This window comes from Scyliorhinus canicula, chromosome 1 (genome assembly GCF_902713615.1).
Source record: "Scyliorhinus canicula chromosome 1, sScyCan1.1, whole genome shotgun sequence".
Classification (NCBI taxonomy): Eukaryota; Metazoa; Chordata; class Chondrichthyes; order Carcharhiniformes; family Scyliorhinidae; genus Scyliorhinus; species Scyliorhinus canicula.
The window spans coordinates 36,032,111-36,053,853 of record NC_052146.1 but is presented as its reverse complement, the minus strand read 5'-3'; the positions used below and the strand labels follow the sequence as shown (position 1 = coordinate 36,053,853).

The window sequence follows — 21,743 nt, the reverse complement described above, 5'->3', positions numbered from 1 at the left end:
GGTTATTGGGTTACGGGAATAGGGTCAGTCGTGAACCTAGGTAGGGTGCTCTTTTCAGAGGGTCGATGCAGACTCGATGGGCCGAATGGCCTCCTTCTGCACTGTAGTGATACTATGATTCTATTCTATTCTATTCTAATGATTTAACATCTCAGATGGTCCTTCATCAGAACTCTTGTTTGATTGTTACACTCTTTCATGATTTGGGTTAAGTTAATTCTGTTTTAACCATTGCAATTTATGTTCTTTTTATTAAGGAATTGGTGTCCATACACTGCAACGAAAACAGTATCCTGCCAAGTACAGAATGGAACATATGTGCAGAGAGTATATCAGAGCTGCAGATGGCCAATGGGCTGCCCTGGTGGTATCAGGTGAGAATACACTATCTACTAATAATAATCATTATAATAATAATCTTTATTATTGTCACAAGTAGGCTTACATTAACACTGCTACCATGAAAACCCCCCAGTCACCACACTCTGACTCCTGTTCGGGTACTCTGAGGGAGAATTCAGAATGTTTAATTCACCTAACAAGCACGTCTTTCGGGACGTGTGGGAGGAAACCGGAGCACCCGGAGGAAACCCACGCAGACACGGGAAGAACATGCAGACTACGCACAGCCAGTGGTCCAAGCGGGAATCGAACCTGGGACCCTGGCGCTGTGAAACAACAGTGCTAACCACTGTGTTACCATGGCCCCACCGTGCTTGGTGCCTACTATGTTAGACATATCAATTTGACCCTGGAATATCTACAATGTCATCAACAATGCTATTGTGATATCTAGCTGCCCAGAATCACCTTTGCACCTGTTAAGTAGTCTGCCATAATGATGTGAAAGTTATTTTTAATTTTGGCGTAAAACGAACTGAGGGTGTCCTTAGCAATTCTGGAAATACATCACGCTCCTGACTTGCACTGTGAAACGTGTGGAGTTGGGAACTGAGTCGCTCTGTTTAATACCCAGCCTGTTTTAGTCACTGCAGTATTTACGCGGCTGGTCCAGCTGAGTTTCCAATCAATGCCAGTGCCAGGATGTTGATGGTCAGGGAATGTGGGGGTTGCAAGGCTGATTACAATTGATGAACACAGGGCAGCATGGTGGCACAGTGGTTAGCACTGCTGTCTCACAGCGTCGAGGTCCCAGGTTTGATCCCGGTTCTGGGTCACTGTCCATGTGGAGTTTGCACATTCTCCCTGTGTCTGCGTGGGTTTCGCCCCCACAACCCAAAGATCTTTTTTAAATTTAGAGTACCCAATAATTTTTTTTTCCAATTAAGGGGCAATTTAGTGTGGCCAATCCACCTAACCTGCACACCTTTATGTTGTAGGGGTGAAACCCACGCAGACATAGGGAGAATGTGCAAACTCCACACGGACAGTGACCCAGGGCCGGGTTTCGAACCCCGGTCCTCGGCGCCGCAGTCCCAGTGCTAACCACTGCGACACATGCCGCCCTCCCACAACCCAAAGATGTGCAGGCTAGGTGAATTGAACACTCTAAATTGCCCCATAATTGGAAAAAATGAATTGGGTACTCTAAATTAAAAAAAAACAATTGATGAACACAAAACTTTCGATCTTTTGTGCTGACACAGGATATTTACAGAGTCTGTTCATCTTTATTAAGAAACAACTTGATGTGGCTTCATCTGGCCATGAGGTTCAACAAGAGAGAGCAGGATTATGTGACATTGCATCACTTCCTCTGATGAGGTATTGTGTCTCATTAGCAGATCTCAGTTAGAATTAATACCTTATACCAGATCTCCCCCAAGTCTGTGACTTCAATTTCTACTTTATAGGAAAAACCGCTGTGGCAAATTAGACTAAAAGAACGAGTCCTCACCTCCTTTGGAAGAGACTGTGGACTTGAGTCCTGCAGATGATTTCTCAGACGCTGCTGGCCAGAAGGAAATTTTTTTAAAATTTAAATTTTTTTTAATTATAATTTTTAAAAAATATATAAATTTAGAGTACTCAATTTGGTTGTTTAGCTCACTCAGCTAAATCGCTGGCTTTTAAAGCAGACCTAGCAGGCCAGCAGCACGGTTTGATTCCCGTACCAGCTCCCCGGACAGGCGCCGGAATTTGGCGACTAGGGGCTTTTCACAGTAACTTAATTGAAGCCTACTCGTGACAATAAGCGATTTTCATTTTCATTTCATTTATTTTTTCCAATTAAGGGGCAGTTTAGCGTGGCCAGTCCACCTATCCTGCACATCTTTTGGGTTGTGGGAGCAAAACCCATGCAGACACGGGGAGAATGTGCAAACTCCACACGGACAGTAACCCAGGGCCGGGATTCAAACCCGGGTGGCAACAATGCTCGCCACTGTGCCACCGTGCTGCCCGGCAGAAGGAGAATTAATAGATGAATTGGGTTCACTAGTTTGGTTGGCATTTGGGCTAACAGGTGAATGCAACATGTCTGGTTTGTATGATTTGCTAGATGACTGCTTCTACATGGCAACCAGTGACGGTCAGTTCTGTTCATACCATTATCTGTTTGGATGAGTGTGGCGTGTCCATAGTGAACGTGGTCTCAGAGCTGTCCTAGTTGGAGATCTGGTAGACTGCACACTTAGTGACGGTTGTCATAGTTCTAAATCTGGCTGGAGCAATACTCATCCTCTTTCTCCCTCACCTTATCCAGTTCATTAGTTTGTACATGCTGCATAAACTTGCATTTTGTTGTTCAGTGTAAGCCTTGTTTCCTGTAGGTGTTGTAGTAAGCTCGCAGTCTAGTGTCACGTCCTGTCTGAATGGATCCATGGATCAGAAGATCATCCATGTAAAGTACAATTCCAGCCATTCCTTTGAGGATGCTTGAAATTAATCTCCGGAAGATTTCTGGCACTGATGTGATGCCGAGGAGTTCCTCTACACTGCTAATCAGATGCAAGTTAAGCCAGACTTTCCTGCTTAAGAATGAACAGCTCTGGTTCAGGATCACGTGTAAGGTTCCTGTGTTTTTTAGAACATAGAACAGTACAGCACAGAACAGGCCCTACGGCCCTCAATGTTGTGCTGAGCCATGATCACCCTACTCAAACCCACGTATCCACCCTATACCCGTAACCCAACAACCCCCCCCTTAACCTTACTTTTATTAGGACACTACGGGCAATTTAGCATGGCCAATCCACCTAACCCGCACATCTTTGGACTGTGGGAGGAAACCGGAGCACCCGGAGGAAACCCACGCACACAGCGGGAGGACGTGCAGACTCCACACAGACAGTGACCCAGCCGGGAATCGAACCTGGGACCCTGGAGCTGTGAAGCATTTATGCTAACCACCATGCTACCCTGCTGCCCCCAAATTTCTCATTCTATATTGAAGGGTTTCATTGTCCTGTGACCTGAGTTCTGCTCCTCCTGCTCGTGTAGTTTTCTTGCATGACAGCTGAGGAGAACGTTGCTCCAACAATGGTTTAGGATCATAATGAACAAAAACTGCTGCACCTGTGACTAACTTGAAGCACATCTTGTTTCCCGTCGCTAGGATATCAGCACTCTGATTGCTTCTGCCCGGCTGCAACCCAGAGCTCAGAAGTGATCCTTCTTTCTGCAAAAAAATGGCATTTCCCCACTTTGGCCGGACAATTTTCACACTTGTTTTTCTTCCCAGCACATGTTGGCTGGCATCTTTGATGGAAGCACTGACAGCCTCCCCTGCTTTGCACGGCCAGCTCTCTGCTTTTAAGTTTAACATACTCCACTGCGTCAGACATTTTGGGAATAATATAATAATCGCTTATTGTCACAAATATGCTTCAATGAAGTTACTGTGAAAAGCCCCTCATCGTCACATTCCAGCGCCTGTTCGGGGAGGCCGGTATGGGAATTGAACCCGCGTTGCTGGCATTGTTCTGCATTACAAGCCAGCTGTTTTAACCCACTGTGCTAAACCAGCCCCAATATGATTCTCCCTGCCATCCCTAATCACAGATTTATTTCTGTTTCCTGACCTCAGCTTGTCCACTCTGTTGAATTGCCTTTGCTCAGGCTGAACCATCTCGCCTGCAAATGATCAGACAAGACTTCATCCAAGACTCTCAACAACGATTCTGTCCTTGATCAGTTCGTCTTCTAAGCTGCCATATTCATTGTTCTCTGCACATCTATACAGATCATTGATAAATGTATCAATATTTTTCCCTTGTCAATGGGTATGTTTTTAAATTATGCCCACTTGACAATGGTATCCTCTCATGGGTTGAAGTAGGCATTGAATGTTTTTATTACTTCATTGTAAGTATCTTTTTCTTTGTTTATCCCTTGTTTGACTAGGATATAATCTGTACAGCCGTCCATCTCATACAATAGCGTAATGCCCCGCTCTGTGCTTCATTTCACCATGAGATCCGATGCTTGGCCCAACGAGGCCCAATGCAGTGCAATATCTATTAAATCTTTAGCACTAATTCAGCCATGCTTCTGTCTGCCTGAGATCTGCAACCTATTTTACAGAAAACTCTTCAGTAATGGCAGAGACTTTTCCATGCTGCTAGTTTCACTCGCTGCCATTATGTAACAATCTTGGTCTTGTGCTAACACAGGGAGGGCTGGATTCTCCGCCGTTGGGATGTTCCGTTTTGCCGGCAGCCCAGGGGTTTCCCGACGGCGTGGGGCTGCTCCACAATGGGAAACCCCATTGACCAGCTGGCGAAACGGAGCATCCCACCGGCGTGCTGAACCAGAAATCTGGTGTGGCGGGACGCAGAATCCAGCACAGAATATTTGCTGAGGTAAGGAAAGCATTGGCCCGGGGTCCTCAGCGTACGTTGTTCGCTGGCGGCTGGATTCTCTCTTCCCGCCACTTGTCAATGAGGGGTGGGGAGGGGGGTGCACTGCCAGTGGGAAAAGTGAAACTCAACAACTGGAGAATTCCAGCCATTATCTGTTGAGAAATAATTTCCTGTCAGTCCATTTTGCCATGAGGTTCAACAAGAGAGAGCAAGATCACATGACATTGGATCACTTTGATGATGTATACTGCGGTTTATTAGCATATTAAATGGTTAGAATAAACACCTTATATGATAATGATTGTAAACCGACAATCTGATTCATGTGAAGGGAGAAATAACTTGGATTTCATGTGATCTCAGCACATCTACAATTCCCTCCCCCCCCTAAACCTTTTTGCATCACAACCTCTCTCGCTTCTCTTAATTAATTCCTCAGGACCGACCTCTTTGACCAAGCTTATGTGACTCTGTGTCAAATGTTGCTCAATTATGCTCCTTTGAAGGACCTTGAGGATGTTTTACTACAATTAAAGATGTTATATATAAATGCAATCTGTTGATGTAAAATTGAGACTTTAAAACCTGGAAGTCGTTGCTCATGTGCCATTGGGCAGGTGTGTGAGAAAATATGCATAGTCACAGCTGGAGGATGGCCAGCATGTGCGAGCCCCCCCCCCCCCCCTCCCTTCCCCCCCCAACTTTTTTATATTCTTAACTTATGGATTGTTTTTTTTGCACTTTCCAGCTACAGGGCGATAATCCGACCAACTTACAGACTGACTTACAAAACGGTGACAGCAGTGGAATGGAAATGCTGTGTTGGGTTCAGAGGGAGCAGCTGTGAAGAAGGTGAGACCTGTGTCACTAACTTGAATGGGTGACGTCTGCCTTTGTGCCGATGAAGCCAACCAGTGCAATATTATACCTCCTTCCAAAAGTGACTTTCTAATACTGTATCAGATTGTTGAGCGAAAACAAATTTGTTCTTGAACAAACTAATTAATGCACTCAGCATTCATTTAATACCAGACTGAAGTAAGTTGGCACTTTATTCGGGTGGATTTCTGGATGGTGCCTCCATTCTGGTAAGATTTTCACCAGATGTGTTGTACTCTGAGAGGAAACAGGTTTCCTGGGTCAGGAAGCCTTTCCTAATCATTCGCAGTAGTACTGGCCATGCACAGGGAGCTAGCTTCAGATAAATTGTGATACAGGTGAAATCTAAGAGGACGCAGGCACCTTAAAAGATATATTATCACCTGTGTCACAAAGCCGCTGATGTTATCCCAACTCGGAACACCAGTTTGTGGGGTGCATAGTTCTATTTTGTTTTGATGTGAGCAGACAAGTGAAACCACAGTGAGAATAATCAGCCCAGTTGTCAGATAACAATTACTAAAGAATATTTATTAAAGTGAAGACCAGTACACACAAACAGGACTACTCTACTCTCACACAATTAAGATTTATGAATTACTAAACGTACACACAGTTTCTATAGAATTATTGAGTCCCTTATTACAAAATACATCTACGATATCTGAACTCTGTGAGACTTCTCCTGTTCCCCAATCAATGTCCAAATTGAATAACCAGATATAGTTACCACACCATACAGGGACGATACTCAAATCCGGGAACTGTCCCTTTTTCCTGGTGCCTGTCTTTTTTTCCTGTTCCGGGGAGGTATTTTAAAATTGCTGTTATGAAGATTTTCTGCATCTCCTTGGATCTAAGACTTAGAACCTTGTTTGCTGTCAATTTGGGCTTGAGGCTTGGTGACTGGAAAAAGGCGTGTCCGCTTTCTGAGACTGCTAGATGGTAACTGCCTCTCCTGGCTTCTCAGGGTCTGGGCAATTATACCTTTGTTGTTCTTTGATTATGCCTTCTGCATATTGGGCTGCCTGCCCCCATCAACCTCCTTGACTCTCTAATAACATATGTGTATCTCAGGAACTTCCAATATAATCTGTTTCTCCTCAATAAGCTATTCACACTTTTATTTATAAATGTTTTTTATTGGGTTTTTGAACAAAGTATGTACAGTTATGTACACAGAATAAAATTTATATCTCTAGAAGAGAAGAAAACTAAAGAAAAAAAACTGGTAGGATATTGTGCACTAGATCAACAACAGCAACTCTGTGCAGGTAGCAATATTATTTTTAACACATAAGTAGGTTGTGGGGGTGGGGGGGGGGGGAATATATATTTGGGTGCCGGAGAAACAATTACATTGGTTATGTCCAATACGGAGAGGGTAATAAGAGAATGTGCTATTCATACTTGATTATTATCTAACTTGCCGTTCCAAACCTCGTTACCGGGAGATCAATTGAGGCCCTTTGAATACTGTCTATTGCTGTCTCTAGATGGATTCATGACACCTGGCAGAGGTGGAGGCATTTTAGCTTGTCAGGAGCCTTTATCAAAGCTGAAGAAAAGAGCAATCTTGGGCAAATGTGAATTGCAAGCACAATGTGGGGGCATGGTATGATAATGGCATAGCAACCATACCCATTTCGCTGACTAACTAAGCACACCAAAGTACACATTTTGCTTCCTTAGATGTGGGTGAGAATTGGGGCAGCGCGGTGATGCAGTGGTTAGCACTGCTGCCTCAGGGCGCTGAGGCCCCGGATTCGATCCTGGCCCCGGGTCACTATCCGTGTGGAGTTTGCACATTCTCACCGTGTCTGCGTGGGTCTCACCCCCACAACCCAAAGATTTGCAGAGTAGGTGGATTGACCACTCTAAATGTCCCCGAAATTGGAAAAAAATAACTGGGTACTCAAATTTATTTAAAAAAGATGTTGCTGAGAATTACCTTCTCGCACTTGTGGGTACCTGCTCGATAAGCAGCAGTGGAGCATGCTTGAAATAAACTTTAAGCATAAGACGTAATAGCAGAAACACAGTCTGTGTTGGAAGTTGGCTGCAAGGTCCTTTATTCCAGATTGCAAGGCTCTGCAACTGACCTCTACTGACTTGGAGCCTTGCCTGCCCCCTTTTGTTAGTTTGTAAGTGTGCCGAGGTCTTCAGCTTATGCTCAGTGGAGCTTAGTTGTAATCAACTCAAATGTCAGAGGCCATGTGTGGAAACTGAGCTTTGCTTTCACAAATAAAATAGCCCCAAATCTGACACATTTTTTGCTCACAGCACCTCGGGCATCTTGGTTTGTAGGTTATAAAATAGTGGTCAGTGTTTGAATTTGTTTATGGATCAGTGCCGCTTATTTATCAGGAAGCTGATAAAGAAAATGCTGTGTCTTTATTTCAAGATAACTGGCTTGAAATGGCATTAAAGCAAAATGTTCTTTTAAATACAGAAGAGGTACGATTTCAATGCAAAATACAAATTCATAAGTGGGAGTGCTTTCATGATCCTTCACAATCTGTGTAGTTTTGGGTAAATTGTGGTACTATTCGACACCTTATAGACAATAGTTTATTCCTACAATGCATATGCTATAAGAATGCATATGCTATAAGAATTTTCACAGGCAGCACTGTGGTGCAGTGGTTTGCTCTGCTGCCTCACAGCGCCAAGGATACAGGTTCGATACCGACCCCGGATTACTGTCCGTGTGGAGTTTGCATATTCTCCCGTGTCTGCATGGGTCTCACCCCCAATTGCCCCTTAATTGGAAAAACATTTTAAAAGATTTTTCACAATGTTTTGAGAAAAGAGGCAAATACCTTTCTCTAATCATGAATTCCACTTTTAATTTGGTTCAGAACATTACCCAGTCGCCCTAAGGTTCTTTAAGATGTGAAACAATGCTGCCCGAATTGTTATTTGCCACAAAATTAATTACAATCTGATTTTGCAGATTTTTACTCCTCTGAAACTGACAGCAACTTTGGGAGACTGCACAAACGCAGCTAAATGGAAATCTAGAAGTTGCTGTCAACCTTTTAGGGTGTGCTGTTGATGACCTGTCATACTGTAATCAATTTGAAATCATTGAACTGACAAAAACGTCCACCTTTGTACTCTTTGTCTCATTAGAAACAACCCTTAAAAAGATTACACCTAGTTGAATGAGAGGTAATTCGGTTGCACTAGGTGCATAATTACAACAACACAGACCATCTGTAACTTTTAAAAGTGAATGGTTTCAGTGGACTCCCTGATTTTCTGTCTGTGAGAATACTCCAATAAGACTGGCTACTCACCCTGGTGAAAGGCATTACTGTTGCTAAAAGCATGGGTGTTCTCTTGACGACGCCATATTTAAACTGACATTGGGAAGGGGCATTTCCACGCTACAGCAAATGCTAGATATTTGCAGCCAAGGTCAATGATGAACATTGTGGCTTTTTAAAATGTATTTTATTACAATCATGTATTGAAGAAGATTACAGCCAAAAAACGCCCTGGGAAACATACTTCCCAACAATCACCTATACAGTCTGTACAGATGTTTCAGATGTTTCCCCTTTTTCACCCCCCCCCCCCCCCCCCACCCCCGACGAACGAACAGCTCCTCAAACACGGTCACAAACATCTCCAACCTTTTCTCAAACTCCCCTGCTGAGCCTCTTAACGCATACTTAATCTTTTCCAACCCCAAGAAGTCGTACAGTTCACCCAACCATGTGGCTACCCCCGATGGTGATGCCGACCGCCACTCCAACAACATTCGCCACCATGCAATCAGAGAGGCAAAGGCCATGACATCGGCCTTCCTTCTCTCCATGAGCTCCGACTTCTCTGAAACCACAAATATCGCCACCAAAGGGTCCGTGTTCACCTCCTCCTCCACTATCCTGGCTAAGACCGCAAACACTCCCGCGCAGAATCTTCCCAATTTTTCATAACCCCAAAGCATGTGCGCGTGATTCGCTGGCCCCCGGCCACAGCTCTCACATTCATCTGCTCCCCCCTGAAAGAACCACTCATTCTCGCCCGAGTCATATGCACCCTGTGCACCACCTTGAAGTGCATCAGGCTCATCCTTGCACAAGAGGAGGTCCCGTTTACCCTTCGCAGTGCCTCACTCCATACTCCCCAATTCATCTCCCCTCCCAACTCTGCTTCCCATTTGAGAACATTGTGGCTTTGCCACTGACTGCAAATCCCTGCCCAATTTGCAAGACGGATACTTGATTTATGAAAGTAAAAGTGTGGAGTAAATGTGTGCCATACACATGTTAAACCCATTCCTTTACTTGCATGAATCGGTTGTTCGTTCAAGCTTATTGTAATGCACTATTTCTTCAAGTAATTCTGCCTGCAACCAATTTCAATTATATTTGTTTTTGAAATAATTACACTTCCATATTTTTGTGATAGATGTTTAGTTTGCAGAATTTATTCAGTTGGTTTGTATTATCTACTTTGTTGTGAGATTCTCAACTAAAGGCCAATGAAGTTTCTTCCTATAGACACATTTGTGGCCCATATATAAGATTTTTTGGGGGGTTAAAATCGATCTCCCGCTACAACCTGCAAAATATATTAATTAAAGTTTTGGAAACGTTCTTGCTCTTAAATATGATAAACATCTACCACATTGTTTAATTGCACCACATAACTTCAGTTTAACTGCACATTTATAATCGTGCAATTAAATTCTTTGGGCTGTTATTGCTTCAGCTCGCAATAATAGTTTGTCACTTAATACCAAAATATTAAACAACATATTTTGGTGATTTGAATTTTTGGCCTTCTTCATTTGATAGCGCACAGAAAAACCTGTTAGGCTTATGCAAGAAGGGTCAGCCTTTTCACAGCAGAACCCTTTACTCTGGTTCAGGAGTAAAAGCATTTACATGGATTACTGAAACTGTTTGTGAAATTTATTTGATACAAATCTGTTTTCTTAAGTACAAGTTTGTGTAGCAGACATATCTATATAGAATCTGTATGTTTTTATAACAATTACTTTCCCTTTATCTGCATGGTTTGCTTTATTAACTGGAGTTCAGAAAGCTATCAAAATAAACAGCAAAGTTTGCAAAGCAGATGCATTGCCTGAAGTGTGGTGGATTTCTGGAATCGACAGTAACTCTATGACTAGATCATGTGCTCAAATATTGAAGTTTCATCATTGTTAATCTTGCTTTATGCAAGTCGTTAGCAAGCTCCCAGTCTATATGATAATAATAATAATCGCTTGGACAGCACGGTGGCACAATTGTTAGCATTGCTGCCTACGGCGCTGAGGACCCAGGTTCGAATCCCGGCCCTGGATCACTGTCCGTGTTGAGTTTGCACATTCTCTCCTTGTCTGCGTGGGTTTCACCCCCACAACCCAAAGATGTGTAGGATAGGTAAATTGGCCACACTAAATTGCCCCTTAATTGGAAAAATAATTGGGTAGTCTAAATTTTTTTTTAAAATAAATAAATAATAATCGCTTATTGTCCCAAGTAGGCTTCAATGGAGTTACTGTGAAAAGCCCCTAGTCGCCACATTCTGGCGTCTGTTCGGGGAGGCCGGCACAGGAATTGAACCCTCACTGTTGCCTTGTTCTGTATTACAAGCCAGCTGTTTAGCCCACTGTGCTAAACCAGCCCCAATATGGTCAAGTTTAGTAGTGACTGGATGTGTTCTGAGTTACGATCCAGCTTTAGGATTTAAAAGGCTAACAGAACCCTAAAAGGCTCCCCTAATAGTTCAGCCACTCCCCGCCTTTAACAGCTGAATTGTACAAATCAGGAACTTTCACACACCACCTTGGATGAGATCTCCGCAGTTAGCTGGGTGTTACAATTAGGCTGGGAATTCCTAGGTTATGGAGGTAAAAATTGGGCAGGTTTCACATTCGCAGTCACTGTGCAGTGCCAATCGTGGATGCTGGACATTGAAGGGGTCTGATTTATGCTTGGCACTTCTGCCATCCAGGGTAAAGCATGAACAATGAGTATCTTACACATGATGCCACAGGTCACACTGAATTCAACCCTAGCAAGGTGTCAAAAGCCTTCCCAAGGTGGAGGACTGAAAACTTTGGTTAAAAAAAGGAATGTAAAAAATGAACTTCTAGAACTATAAAAGCGTAATAAAGTTTTTTTTTTAAATTAAAAACATTATTGTGATATTTCAGACTCTGTACTATGCCAGTAAAACTATTCTATGATTATGTAATCATTAACAGATGATTTGATTGTTACTGAAATAATTATTTCTTTGCATTTTACATATTTGCACTTTATATCTGTTCTGATATGTTGAATTTGATTTATTTATGTTGTCTGACAAGACCAGTGTGAAGGTTAGTTTATGTTTCTGAGACCAGTGACTAAAGTTACTTTACCTGCCACCACTAATAAGAACCTGCCAAACCCTAGTATGTTTTATCAGTAGGACTGTGTATAAGGTCAGCTGTATGAGAGTAAAGTTCTAATGAGCAGAATTAACTTTCTGGAGAGAAATTCAATTCAGATTTGAAAAGATATTTAGCTACTTGTCAGTTTGCACACAAATAGTAACTTGAACATTCCCCCCCCCCCCCAGTAACTTGAACATTCCCCCCCCCCCCTCCACCCCACCCCCCACCCCTCCATCCCCGCTGCACACTCATAACCGTGTTGGCCCCGCTTCAACTCTTCACACAGGACTCTACGAGACAGCAGAGGAAGACTGTCACTGGCTTATCTGTGCTGGTTTTGAGCACAAGCTCCAGAGAGAAAGTGAGTTATGTTATGTCACCCACTGCCGTAGAACCATAGAATTCCTACAGTGCAGAATGAGGGCATTTGCGTTTGCAATGACCCTCCAAAAGAGCATCCTATCACTGTAATCCCACCTAACCTGAACATCTTTGGACTGAGGGAGGTGTAGAACCCAAATGGGAAAGACAACAGGAACATACGGTAGGATAGAAATGAACAACTGGTTTATTACAGTATACACAGAATCACGAAAACTACTTCTCCTCTTCCCGAAGGACTACCCTCCTATACCTGCACCCAGGTTAGGGTTTGTACATAAGAGTAGTTTCCCCGTATCGGGGGGGGGGGGGGGGGGGGGGGGGGGGGTTTGTACTCAGCTGTGTAAGGGGAAAATCGAATGGAGCACAGTCCTTGGCGCCCAAGGGGGGTAATAACAGGAGGAAATTGGAGCACTGGGGAAACCCACACAGACACGGGGAGAACGTGTAAACTTCACACACAGTCACCCAAGGCTGGAATCGAAACCAGGTCCCTGGTGCTAATGAGGCAGCAGTGCTAACCATGTGCCATCGTGCCGCCCTTCCAAACTTAGGTTTTAAAACACAGTGTTGATAGTTCAATTGCAGGGTGATTGGTTTCAGGACTGCTATACCGGCAGTCCTCTGACTTAAGTCGCAATTGGTTCCTGAAAACCATGTTGCACGTTGGCGCGTCATAAAATGGGAGCGACAGTAGAAAAGAATGATTGATTGGTGAACTAAGGCTGGAAATCATACCAGGGGTTCCCAGTGGTGTTAAATGCTCTGAGCTCTTGCACTGCCAAGATGCTGAAGCGACTGTTGATGACAGCATGCCTTAGCACCCAAGTTCCTTGTGGGAGTATAATGAAGCCATCAGTCGCTGTCAGTTGCCTGTTTAATCTTGATATTCTGCGAGTGTGAGCACATAGTAAATACAACATAAGTGTAATAAAATGCATCAAAATTGCAATGGTTGTGCCAATGAAATGTAATAGAATAAAGCACTCATTTTCAACCTAAGACAGAGGGTTTGACCTGTCCTGTCATATGGATGGGCGTCCCAGAACGTCAATGCACATGTCTGCACGTGCTGGCTCAGCGTCCGAAAGTCAAAATGTGGGGTCAATTTCTAAGTGTTGTAAGTGCCATTCATCATAACTCTAATGACGTAAAGTTGAAGACTGCCTGTATTGTTTTGGAAAGAACACAGTCAGTTTTACATCCTGTTCTTAACTTGAGACTATGTTGACCTGGATTGGAAATGTTTGAATCATTATTAAAAGGATGCTACAGGTTTGGACCTTTGATAGATTGTCCCTCAAATATCTTCCAACAAAACACTCTGCCTTTGTAAAATTTCCAATGGTTATTAAATATTAAAGTTATAATGAAAATCCCCACTATGTCATAACTGCTAAGGTGAATGGGAAATATTCAGAGGAACTTGTCGTTCCCAAGTAATATGGTACCTGTGGATGGTGCCACCTATTGGCAGGCATGGGTTCCTTGTCTGCATCTCTTATACTCATGAATTTCATATATCAGCTGAGATATTACAAGGCAATACCTAGAAGAAGAAGCATTGAAAGAATTGTTCTCAGTAAAAATACACTTGTGCATCACCTAGAAACAGGCTCAAAGTTGCAATGTTGGGAACTGGTTGCTTGACCTTGATGGGCGGCACAATAGCACAATAGTTAGCACTGCTGCTGTTCGATTCCCACTTGGTTCGCTGTCTGTGCGGAGTCTGCACGTTCTCCCCGTGTCTGCGTGGGTTTCCTCCGGGTGCTCCGGTTTCCTCCCACAAGTCCCGAAAGATGTGCATGTTAGGTGAATTGGACATTCTGAATTCTCCCTCAGTGTACCCGAACAGGGGCCGGAATGTGGCGACTTGGGGCTTTTCACAGTCACTTCATTGTAGTGTTAATGTAAGCTTACTTGTGACAATAATAAAGATGATCTATTATTATGATCTTTTCTGTTGAGAAAACAAGAGCCGGGATTCTCCCCAATCAGCGGAGCGGGCTGTACCGGCGCCAAAGTGTGGCGTGAACCACTCCGGCGTCGGGCTGCCCAGAAGGTCCGCACTTCTGGGGGCTAGGCCGGTGCTGGAATGGTTGGCACCTCGGGAAGGGCCTCCGCCAGCTGGCGTGAGTTGGCGCATGCGCAGGAGCGCCAGCGTGTTCTGGCGCATGCGCAGAACTGCTGCCATGATCCCTGCGCATGCGCAGGGGGTTTCCTCTCCGCGCCGGCCATCCTGGAGCCTTACAGAAGCCGGCGAGGAGGGAAAGAGTGCCCCACGGCACAAGCCCACCAGCAGATTGGTGGGCCCCGATCACGGGCCAGGCCACCGTGACCCCTCCCCCTCCACCCCACCCCCAAGGCCTGATCCCCCCGTGCCCCCGCGAGGTCTCTGCACGCCGCCCTCAGAGCCAGGTCCCGCCGGTATGGACCGTGTCCATTTCACGCCGGCGGAACCGGCCGAAAATGGGCGGCCACTCGGCCCATCGGGGCCCAGAGAATCGCCATGGGGGGCCATTGCCCCCGCCCAAAAAATGCCGTCGGAGCGGCGGGGCAGGATTCACACCGTCCCCCGGCAACGCCAGGTCGCAGAATCCCGCCCAAGGTAAAAACCGTGCTTGGGGTGAGAAAAATCGAAAGAAATGCTTAGGTTCGTTTAACAGTGTATCCTACAACGTATTATGCTTCAATTGATTGCTTGAAATTAATAGCAAATGCAGAGGAATCCCACAAAGGGGTTTGCATAAGAAGCCTTTGGTGGCAGTGGCCAGGAGAAATGTATTTCAAATTACAACTTTTAGTTTAAAAAAATGCTCAAATGATAGCTTATCATTTGTGTTAATTGAGACATATAGTTATTAATGTGGGAGGAGGATGGATGGTCTGTTCGGCAGAACCTTCTAACTATTAACATTTTGCAGTGTGGGTTTTAACTTGAATATATTAAATCATAAAACATTTCTTTTCTAAAACTACCACAGATGACTTGTAATAGCCTGGCAACTTAATAGAGGTCAGTTATTGTGTTGATATGTCCTTGTTAATTTACTAACTCTCGTGTTAAATTTCTATATGTTTGTAAGTAATGGAAAAGTGGAAGTTGTGTTCTGCAAAGCATGAAAGACATTTGGGACTCAATAGACACAACAAATACATTCACTTCAAGTTTATTTCATTTTGTTAGCCAGTGCCAGCTTTCACAGTGTATCTATCACCAACACTGAGCAGTTTTTCATTTGAGCTCTTCATTCTACACATAACTACTATTTCGACTTTGTTAGATGATCCTTTCATCTGGAAAGTGGGTGGTAAGAAAATAACTCGGCATCGCCCTTGGTGGAATTTCCCTCTGGGAAGAAGAAGGTTCCTGTCTGAACCAAAACCCAAACAGTGCACTTGATGTGGCTTCATATACATCCATTGGGTGGGAGTGATAACAGAACAGATCCTTTCCACCATTTTCAAATGCATAAAGCCATGGGAATGTAGATAATTCGTGGCAACCTTGAATTTGTTCTCAGTTCCTAATTAAATAGGGAACTGTGGGTGGGAATACTAATTTTACACATGTGAGAAATCTATATATGCTGCCGCTTTTGTTTGAAGATTTGTTAGCAGAAATTTGTTCTGCAAAGGTGCAATAAACAGGGTGAATACTCACTTAACATACTGTAGCTCCCAGTTGCTGTGTTGAGTTAAAGCCTTTAAGTAAAGCTTTATTCTGTCTTATACTTTTCTTGTCAAATATACAATGGGAAAGTTGTGACTCAACTTTCAATTGTTATTCCTTGCTGAGCAATATTATTAACAAGTCAGCAGTTTAGCATTTTATTGTCCAGAGTTCACATGCTGTCACTCAGATGAGGAGTTGTATGGATCTGTTTTCAAGCCCTTACTAACATTCTAGCTCCTTTGCTCTGAACTATTTTGTCTTTCCACTGCACCTTTGTGGCAGCTTGATTGGAAAATTCCTGTATGGAAAGTTTGGGCATGACCTGTGTTCAAGCCATGGCTCAGTGTGTAACACTACTGCCTCTAAACCTACGGTCCTGGGTTCAAATCCTACCTGATAGTCCAGAGAGTAATGCTCTCCTTCAGCACTGTGCTGAATTTGTCCTGCACTGTTGGAGGTATCGTTCTTCAGATGAGTTGTTAAAATAGGGACCCGTGATCCTACGACACCATTTGGAAGAAGAGCAAGGCAGTTCTCCCTGGTGTGCCAGCCCATAGTTATACAGCATGCAACATCTGGTCATTAGCACATTGCTGTTTGTGGGAGCCTCTTGTGCCCAAATTGCCTGCCACGTTTCCCGTATTGTAACAGTGACTATGATTCCAAAGTACTCGATTGGCAGTACGGTTTAGCGCTTTAGGACATTCTGAGGTTGTGAAAACCACTTTATAACTGCAAGTCTTTCTTTCTTAGTTAACTAGTCCCTGGCAAAATTCCAAAGAGTAGTGTGTTATAAGGTTGCTTGTTATCTCATAAAGAGGTCTGGAAGCTTGTATGGTTGTGCATATGGTTTATTGTTAACCCATAACTGCACACGCTTCCAAAGTGCAGCCCTACATGTCTCCAGCCTGGCTCCCTCGAGACTTCACAGTCCCCCATCACGTGACTCTCTACATCAGTGTTCTTCAAAGTCGGGGGCGCGCCCCGCGGGTGGGTCGCGGGTGGGTGTCGGGAGGGTCGCGAAGCCGTCCTTCGCGGCGCTCCCGATCGCGCAAATCCCTGCGCAACAGCCGGCTTTTAAAAACACCGGCTGCAAGCGGCCGTTAAAATGGCCACAAACATGTAGAAAAAGTCGGCCACATTGCACATGCGCGCACGATCATCGGCGCGCATGTGCAGTGCTTGCCGTTATTTTTTCAAACGGTCGCAGCTTTTTGTTTCAAGTTCGGGGAGGGGGGGGTTATTCATTTTATTCATTTATTTTCTTCATTTAATGTTTATTTTTTCATTTATTTTATTACATTTTTTTTTTACAAGTTTGGGGGGATTTTATTTGATAAAGGTTTACAGGAAAAAAATGCAGAACTTTGGACAGATGGAGACTACATACTTTCCGACACAGGAAGGCTTCACCTTCATCCAACAGGTTCCATTGGAGGACCATGTACGAGGGTCAAAGGGATCCAAAGCCATTACCTCCATTTTTATCAGCAGCAAACAAGGTAAGAGAAAATGGTGGGTCACTCACGTCAGCCAGCGTGGGTCGCGAAGGTCGGCCGGCGTGGGTCGCGAAGGTCGGCCGCGTTGGGTCCCTAAGGTCGGCCTGGTTGGGTCCAGATGGTTGGCCGGTTGGTAAAAATGGGTCCCCGGAAAGAGTTTGAAGAACACTGCTCTACATCACTACGTGGGTGGTACTGTTTTCTAGTCTCTCATTGCCCCTTTGTGTCCCTGAACACTTTTATACTATGCCTACCCCCACCCCCCTGTCCTCAGCCAAATATATTTACAATACAATCATCTTTACTTCTCACGATGCTTACTAGATGCTTGAAGTTAATCAAGTTCCAGTTTTGCATCAGCAAACTCATGTACATGAAGGTTAGTTCACTACACTGAACAGTTTCACCTAAACCGAACCTAATCCCAGGCTGCTTTCCTTCCCATTCTGTTATTGCATTTCTGCAATTTCCACTCCTTTGTAAGGACTTCCGCTTCTTGCAATTGTTCAACATTTTCTTTACCTTCTCGGTCCCTGACTTTCATTTCTTTCATTTCAACCATGTCATTTTTCAACAACTCCGTACATTTGAGGCATCCAATGATTTTACTTCTAGTCCCTTGAGCTTCAACACCAGACTTTCCAATTTTATTTCTGTCATTTCTTTCTCCGCCTGCTGCAGGGTTTTGGCCCGACACTCGTTTTGGTTTTACTGTTGTCCAGGTCTGTGTCCTGTGAAGTCTCAACTTGTTTCAGTTTTAATTGTGCGACTCATGGTTTCATTATCCAATCGCAGCTTGAACATCTCGATGGCTTTTTCCAGACCAGCCTTGATTGAATGGCGGAGCAGACTCGATGGGCCGAATGGCTGAATTCTGCTCCTATGTCTTATGGTGTTATTCAGCTGGTTCTTTGGCGCTTCAGTTTTTTTCCTTGTCGCTCTTGACTTTGGCTTCCTCCTGGAACATTGAGCATTGCTGCCACTTCTCTGCTAACTGGTTCATCAGTTCCTTTGGAGTAACATTCAATTCATTTTTCTTCTTTTTGTAATTTTCCAGAGGAACAAACCTTTTGGCCTAAGGAATCCTTTTAGCGTGCGAAGGTCCTTCAAGAGGTTTTCCTTTTCTTTGCGAAGCTCGATTTCTTTGTCTTTATTCAACAGAGTGTACGCAACATTGTTCCGCTCTTCAAGACAATCTTCATTTCTTCATGCTGTGATAATTCTCAATATCACGATGCTGAGGTCCCAGGTTCAATCCTGGCTCTGGGTCACTGTCCATGTGGAGTTTGCAAATTCTCCCCGTGTCTGCGTGGGTTTCGCCCCCAGAACCCAAAGATGTGCAAGGGAGGTGGATTGAACCTTAATTTGCCCCTTAATTGGAAAAAAAACTAATTGGGTACACTAAATTTCTAAAAGAAAGAAGAAGAAAAATGTCATCTCAAAAAATGTATTCTCCAAGACGCACAATTATGGGTCTGGGTTAGCCCTTGCCTTAGCCTGAATTTAGTTTCAATGCACTATTCCCACACCCCCTCCCACCCCATTTAAAAAAGAATAAAGTAAGTGCTTCTTTAAATTTGTTTTTCTTCTTCAGGATGGTCCCACAGCTGCCACTTGTTTCTCCATCTTGGTAATCCTGTGCTGGTTGCCTTTCACAGGTCCCCATTTTGCTGACAGGGCCCTTTCTTTTGAGTTATTAACTCTGCGGGAAACCTTCAAAACAACGTTTGGGTCAGCTGCTTGCTTTTTTAAGCCGGGGAATCAAATGGAAGATTATTTTTGATTGCTGCCTATTTTAAAAGGACATTTCTGCCTTTCCACTGGATGTTGCTCACTGCCCTTTTTGCGGTCCGGCCAGGTCCCTTGACTCCACGTTCACTCAGTTTCTTCATGTCATATGTACAGTGGATTCTTCTTCTGACTTTCAGCCTTTTTTCTTCTTTTAAATTTTGCTCAACATTTTGCAATCTGGCCAGGTGCTCTGCATCCAATCGGGTCTGGCTTTCCATCTGTACAGTAGAAATCGTTTGCTATCTTTCAAGCTTTTTTTCCTTTCTTTTCAAAAAATAATTCTCAGCCTCTTATGATCTAGCTAGGTCCTTTTGACCCTGTGTTTGATCACCATATGCCTGAGTGGGGTCCTTCAACCTTCATGCCTGCAATGGAGCTTTTAGTTTAGGTGACCTCCGTTTGTGTCTTCAATTTAGGTGCCCTTCACCCAGGTCAGGCATCCGTTTCTTTAGCTTTTTGTGCTTTGAGATTCTGTGTTCCTTCTCGAGTTTCTCTGGGATTTTGGGCCCAGTGTTCATTGCCACCATGTTGTATAGTTTCATGTCTCATTTAAGAGGTCTGGAGGCTTCTATGTTTGAACATAAGCTGTTTATTGGTGACCCATAGCTGTGTACATCTCCAAGGTACAGCCTTGTATAGATGTGGGCTCCCTACAGATGCTCCGTCTGCCATCATGTGGCTCTTCACATCACTATGTGGACCAGTCACACATTAACCCTTTCTTTGCCTTAACACCCTTTCTATTACAGTGGAACATGTCATGCCCATAAGTTGTTAAATTCTAGTTGCTGTTACTATTAGACAGGAAAGTCCCAGAATGGAACGGTCACTCAAAAGATCATAACTTTTACATTTTTTAGAAAACTTGGAGGAACAGAGTCACAGGACTGCTAACTAATTTTTTAACAACAAGATAAAAAACATTTATTAAACATTGTCATCGGAGTGTCCCTTTAAGAAAGGTTTTTGTCTTATCACATGGCTTCAGTGATTTCATTGTATGGGTGGAGCTGAGCTGTGGCTCTGTGAGTTTTAACTTTCATTTTGGGTTGGGAGCTGGCTGTGGCTCTGAGTTTCACTTTCGCTGAAAAGAAGGGTTTCTCTATCCTCATTTTAAAAGCTGTTTCCAGACTGCTTGATAACTTAAAAGAGATAGTTGCTTTCTGGAACGAATTCAAACCTGCTGTTTGGAAAGGAAACAAGAGTATCAATACAAAGTCTTTTTTTTATACATTTAGAGTACCCAATTCAATTTTTCCAATTAAGGGGCAATTTAGCGTGGCCAATCCACCTACCCTACACATCTTTGGGTAGTGGGAGCGAAACGCACGCAAATACGGGGAGAATGTGGAAACTCCACATGGACAGTGACCCAGAGTCGGGATCGAACCTGGGACCTCGGTGTTGTGAGGCAACAATGCTAACCACTGCGCCACCGTGCTGCCCTTAATACGAAGTCTCGAGTGCCGCATGAAAAGGGGGTACTGGTTTTTACTTGTATTTTGTTATTAAATTGGAATTCATTAAGGGTTATACATAGATTACTGGAGCTGTGTGGGGTCTTCATGTTTGTAGTTGATAAAAATGCTTACTGTGTGTGTTTATAAAAATGATAACTAAATTCAGAGAATAAAGTTTGTTTTATTGATTAAAAGCGCCTAAGACCTCTGTTGAATAACACCGCTGAATGGCAGGCTCTTGTGCTCATCATAACCAAAATCAATAAACAGTTGTCAGTCAGGTGAACTCCATGATATATTTTGGAATTTCCTGAGTCCTCGCCCATAACAATATAAAGTTTGATTGTAATACATCTTTCCCCACCCTTTTGCTTCACAAATGTATACAGTTTTCAAAACGGCAGAGGCCCAGTGGTTTTGTCACTGGACTAGTAATCATGGGTATTGTTCTGCGGACTGTGATGAATGTAGGAATTTCAGATATATTGTATTCTCGATATTTGGTGCAGTAAGAAGGGGTAAAAGCCTGGGTTAGCATGTGCATGACTGCAATAGTGTTATTAAGGAATCCTGGTTTGAAAGGTTTTGGGAGCCAGAGGTGCAATTAATGCATCGTAAAAAGCTTGGGATAATGGAGTTTTATTTGCATTAAGGGGATTCCCTGTGGAGTTAATTTAGATTTCAGCTTGGTAACATGATGTCATTAATGGGAGGAACTGGACAGCTTATTTCCAAGCAGTTCAGAACTACGCGATTGGAGGGTGAGTTGAAAGAAACAGAGAAGTAGCTTCTGAAGAAATAGGGGGAAATAGGGACGGAACGTGTGGAATGAAAAACGCAATGCTAGAAAAATAAATTGCATGAACGTAAAATGCAAAATTCAGCAAAGCA

The 21,743-nt window shown here is 43.7% G+C and overlaps 1 protein-coding gene across 2 annotated transcripts in view; it reads left to right on the top strand.

Annotated features, from left to right (window-relative positions):
• The first annotated feature begins 261 nt into the window (after positions 1-261).
• Positions 262-21,743, top strand: part of emid1 (EMI domain containing 1) — a 441,840-nt gene continuing 420,358 nt past the window's right edge. For both annotated transcript variants that reach the window (XM_038783630.1, XM_038783542.1), the window contains exons 1-2: positions 262-374; positions 5,512-5,615. In XM_038783630.1, coding sequence (XP_038639558.1) covers positions 352-374; positions 5,512-5,615 — 127 coding nt within the window. In that variant the 5' untranslated portion in view covers positions 262-351. The remainder of the gene's footprint in view (positions 375-5,511; positions 5,616-21,743) is intronic.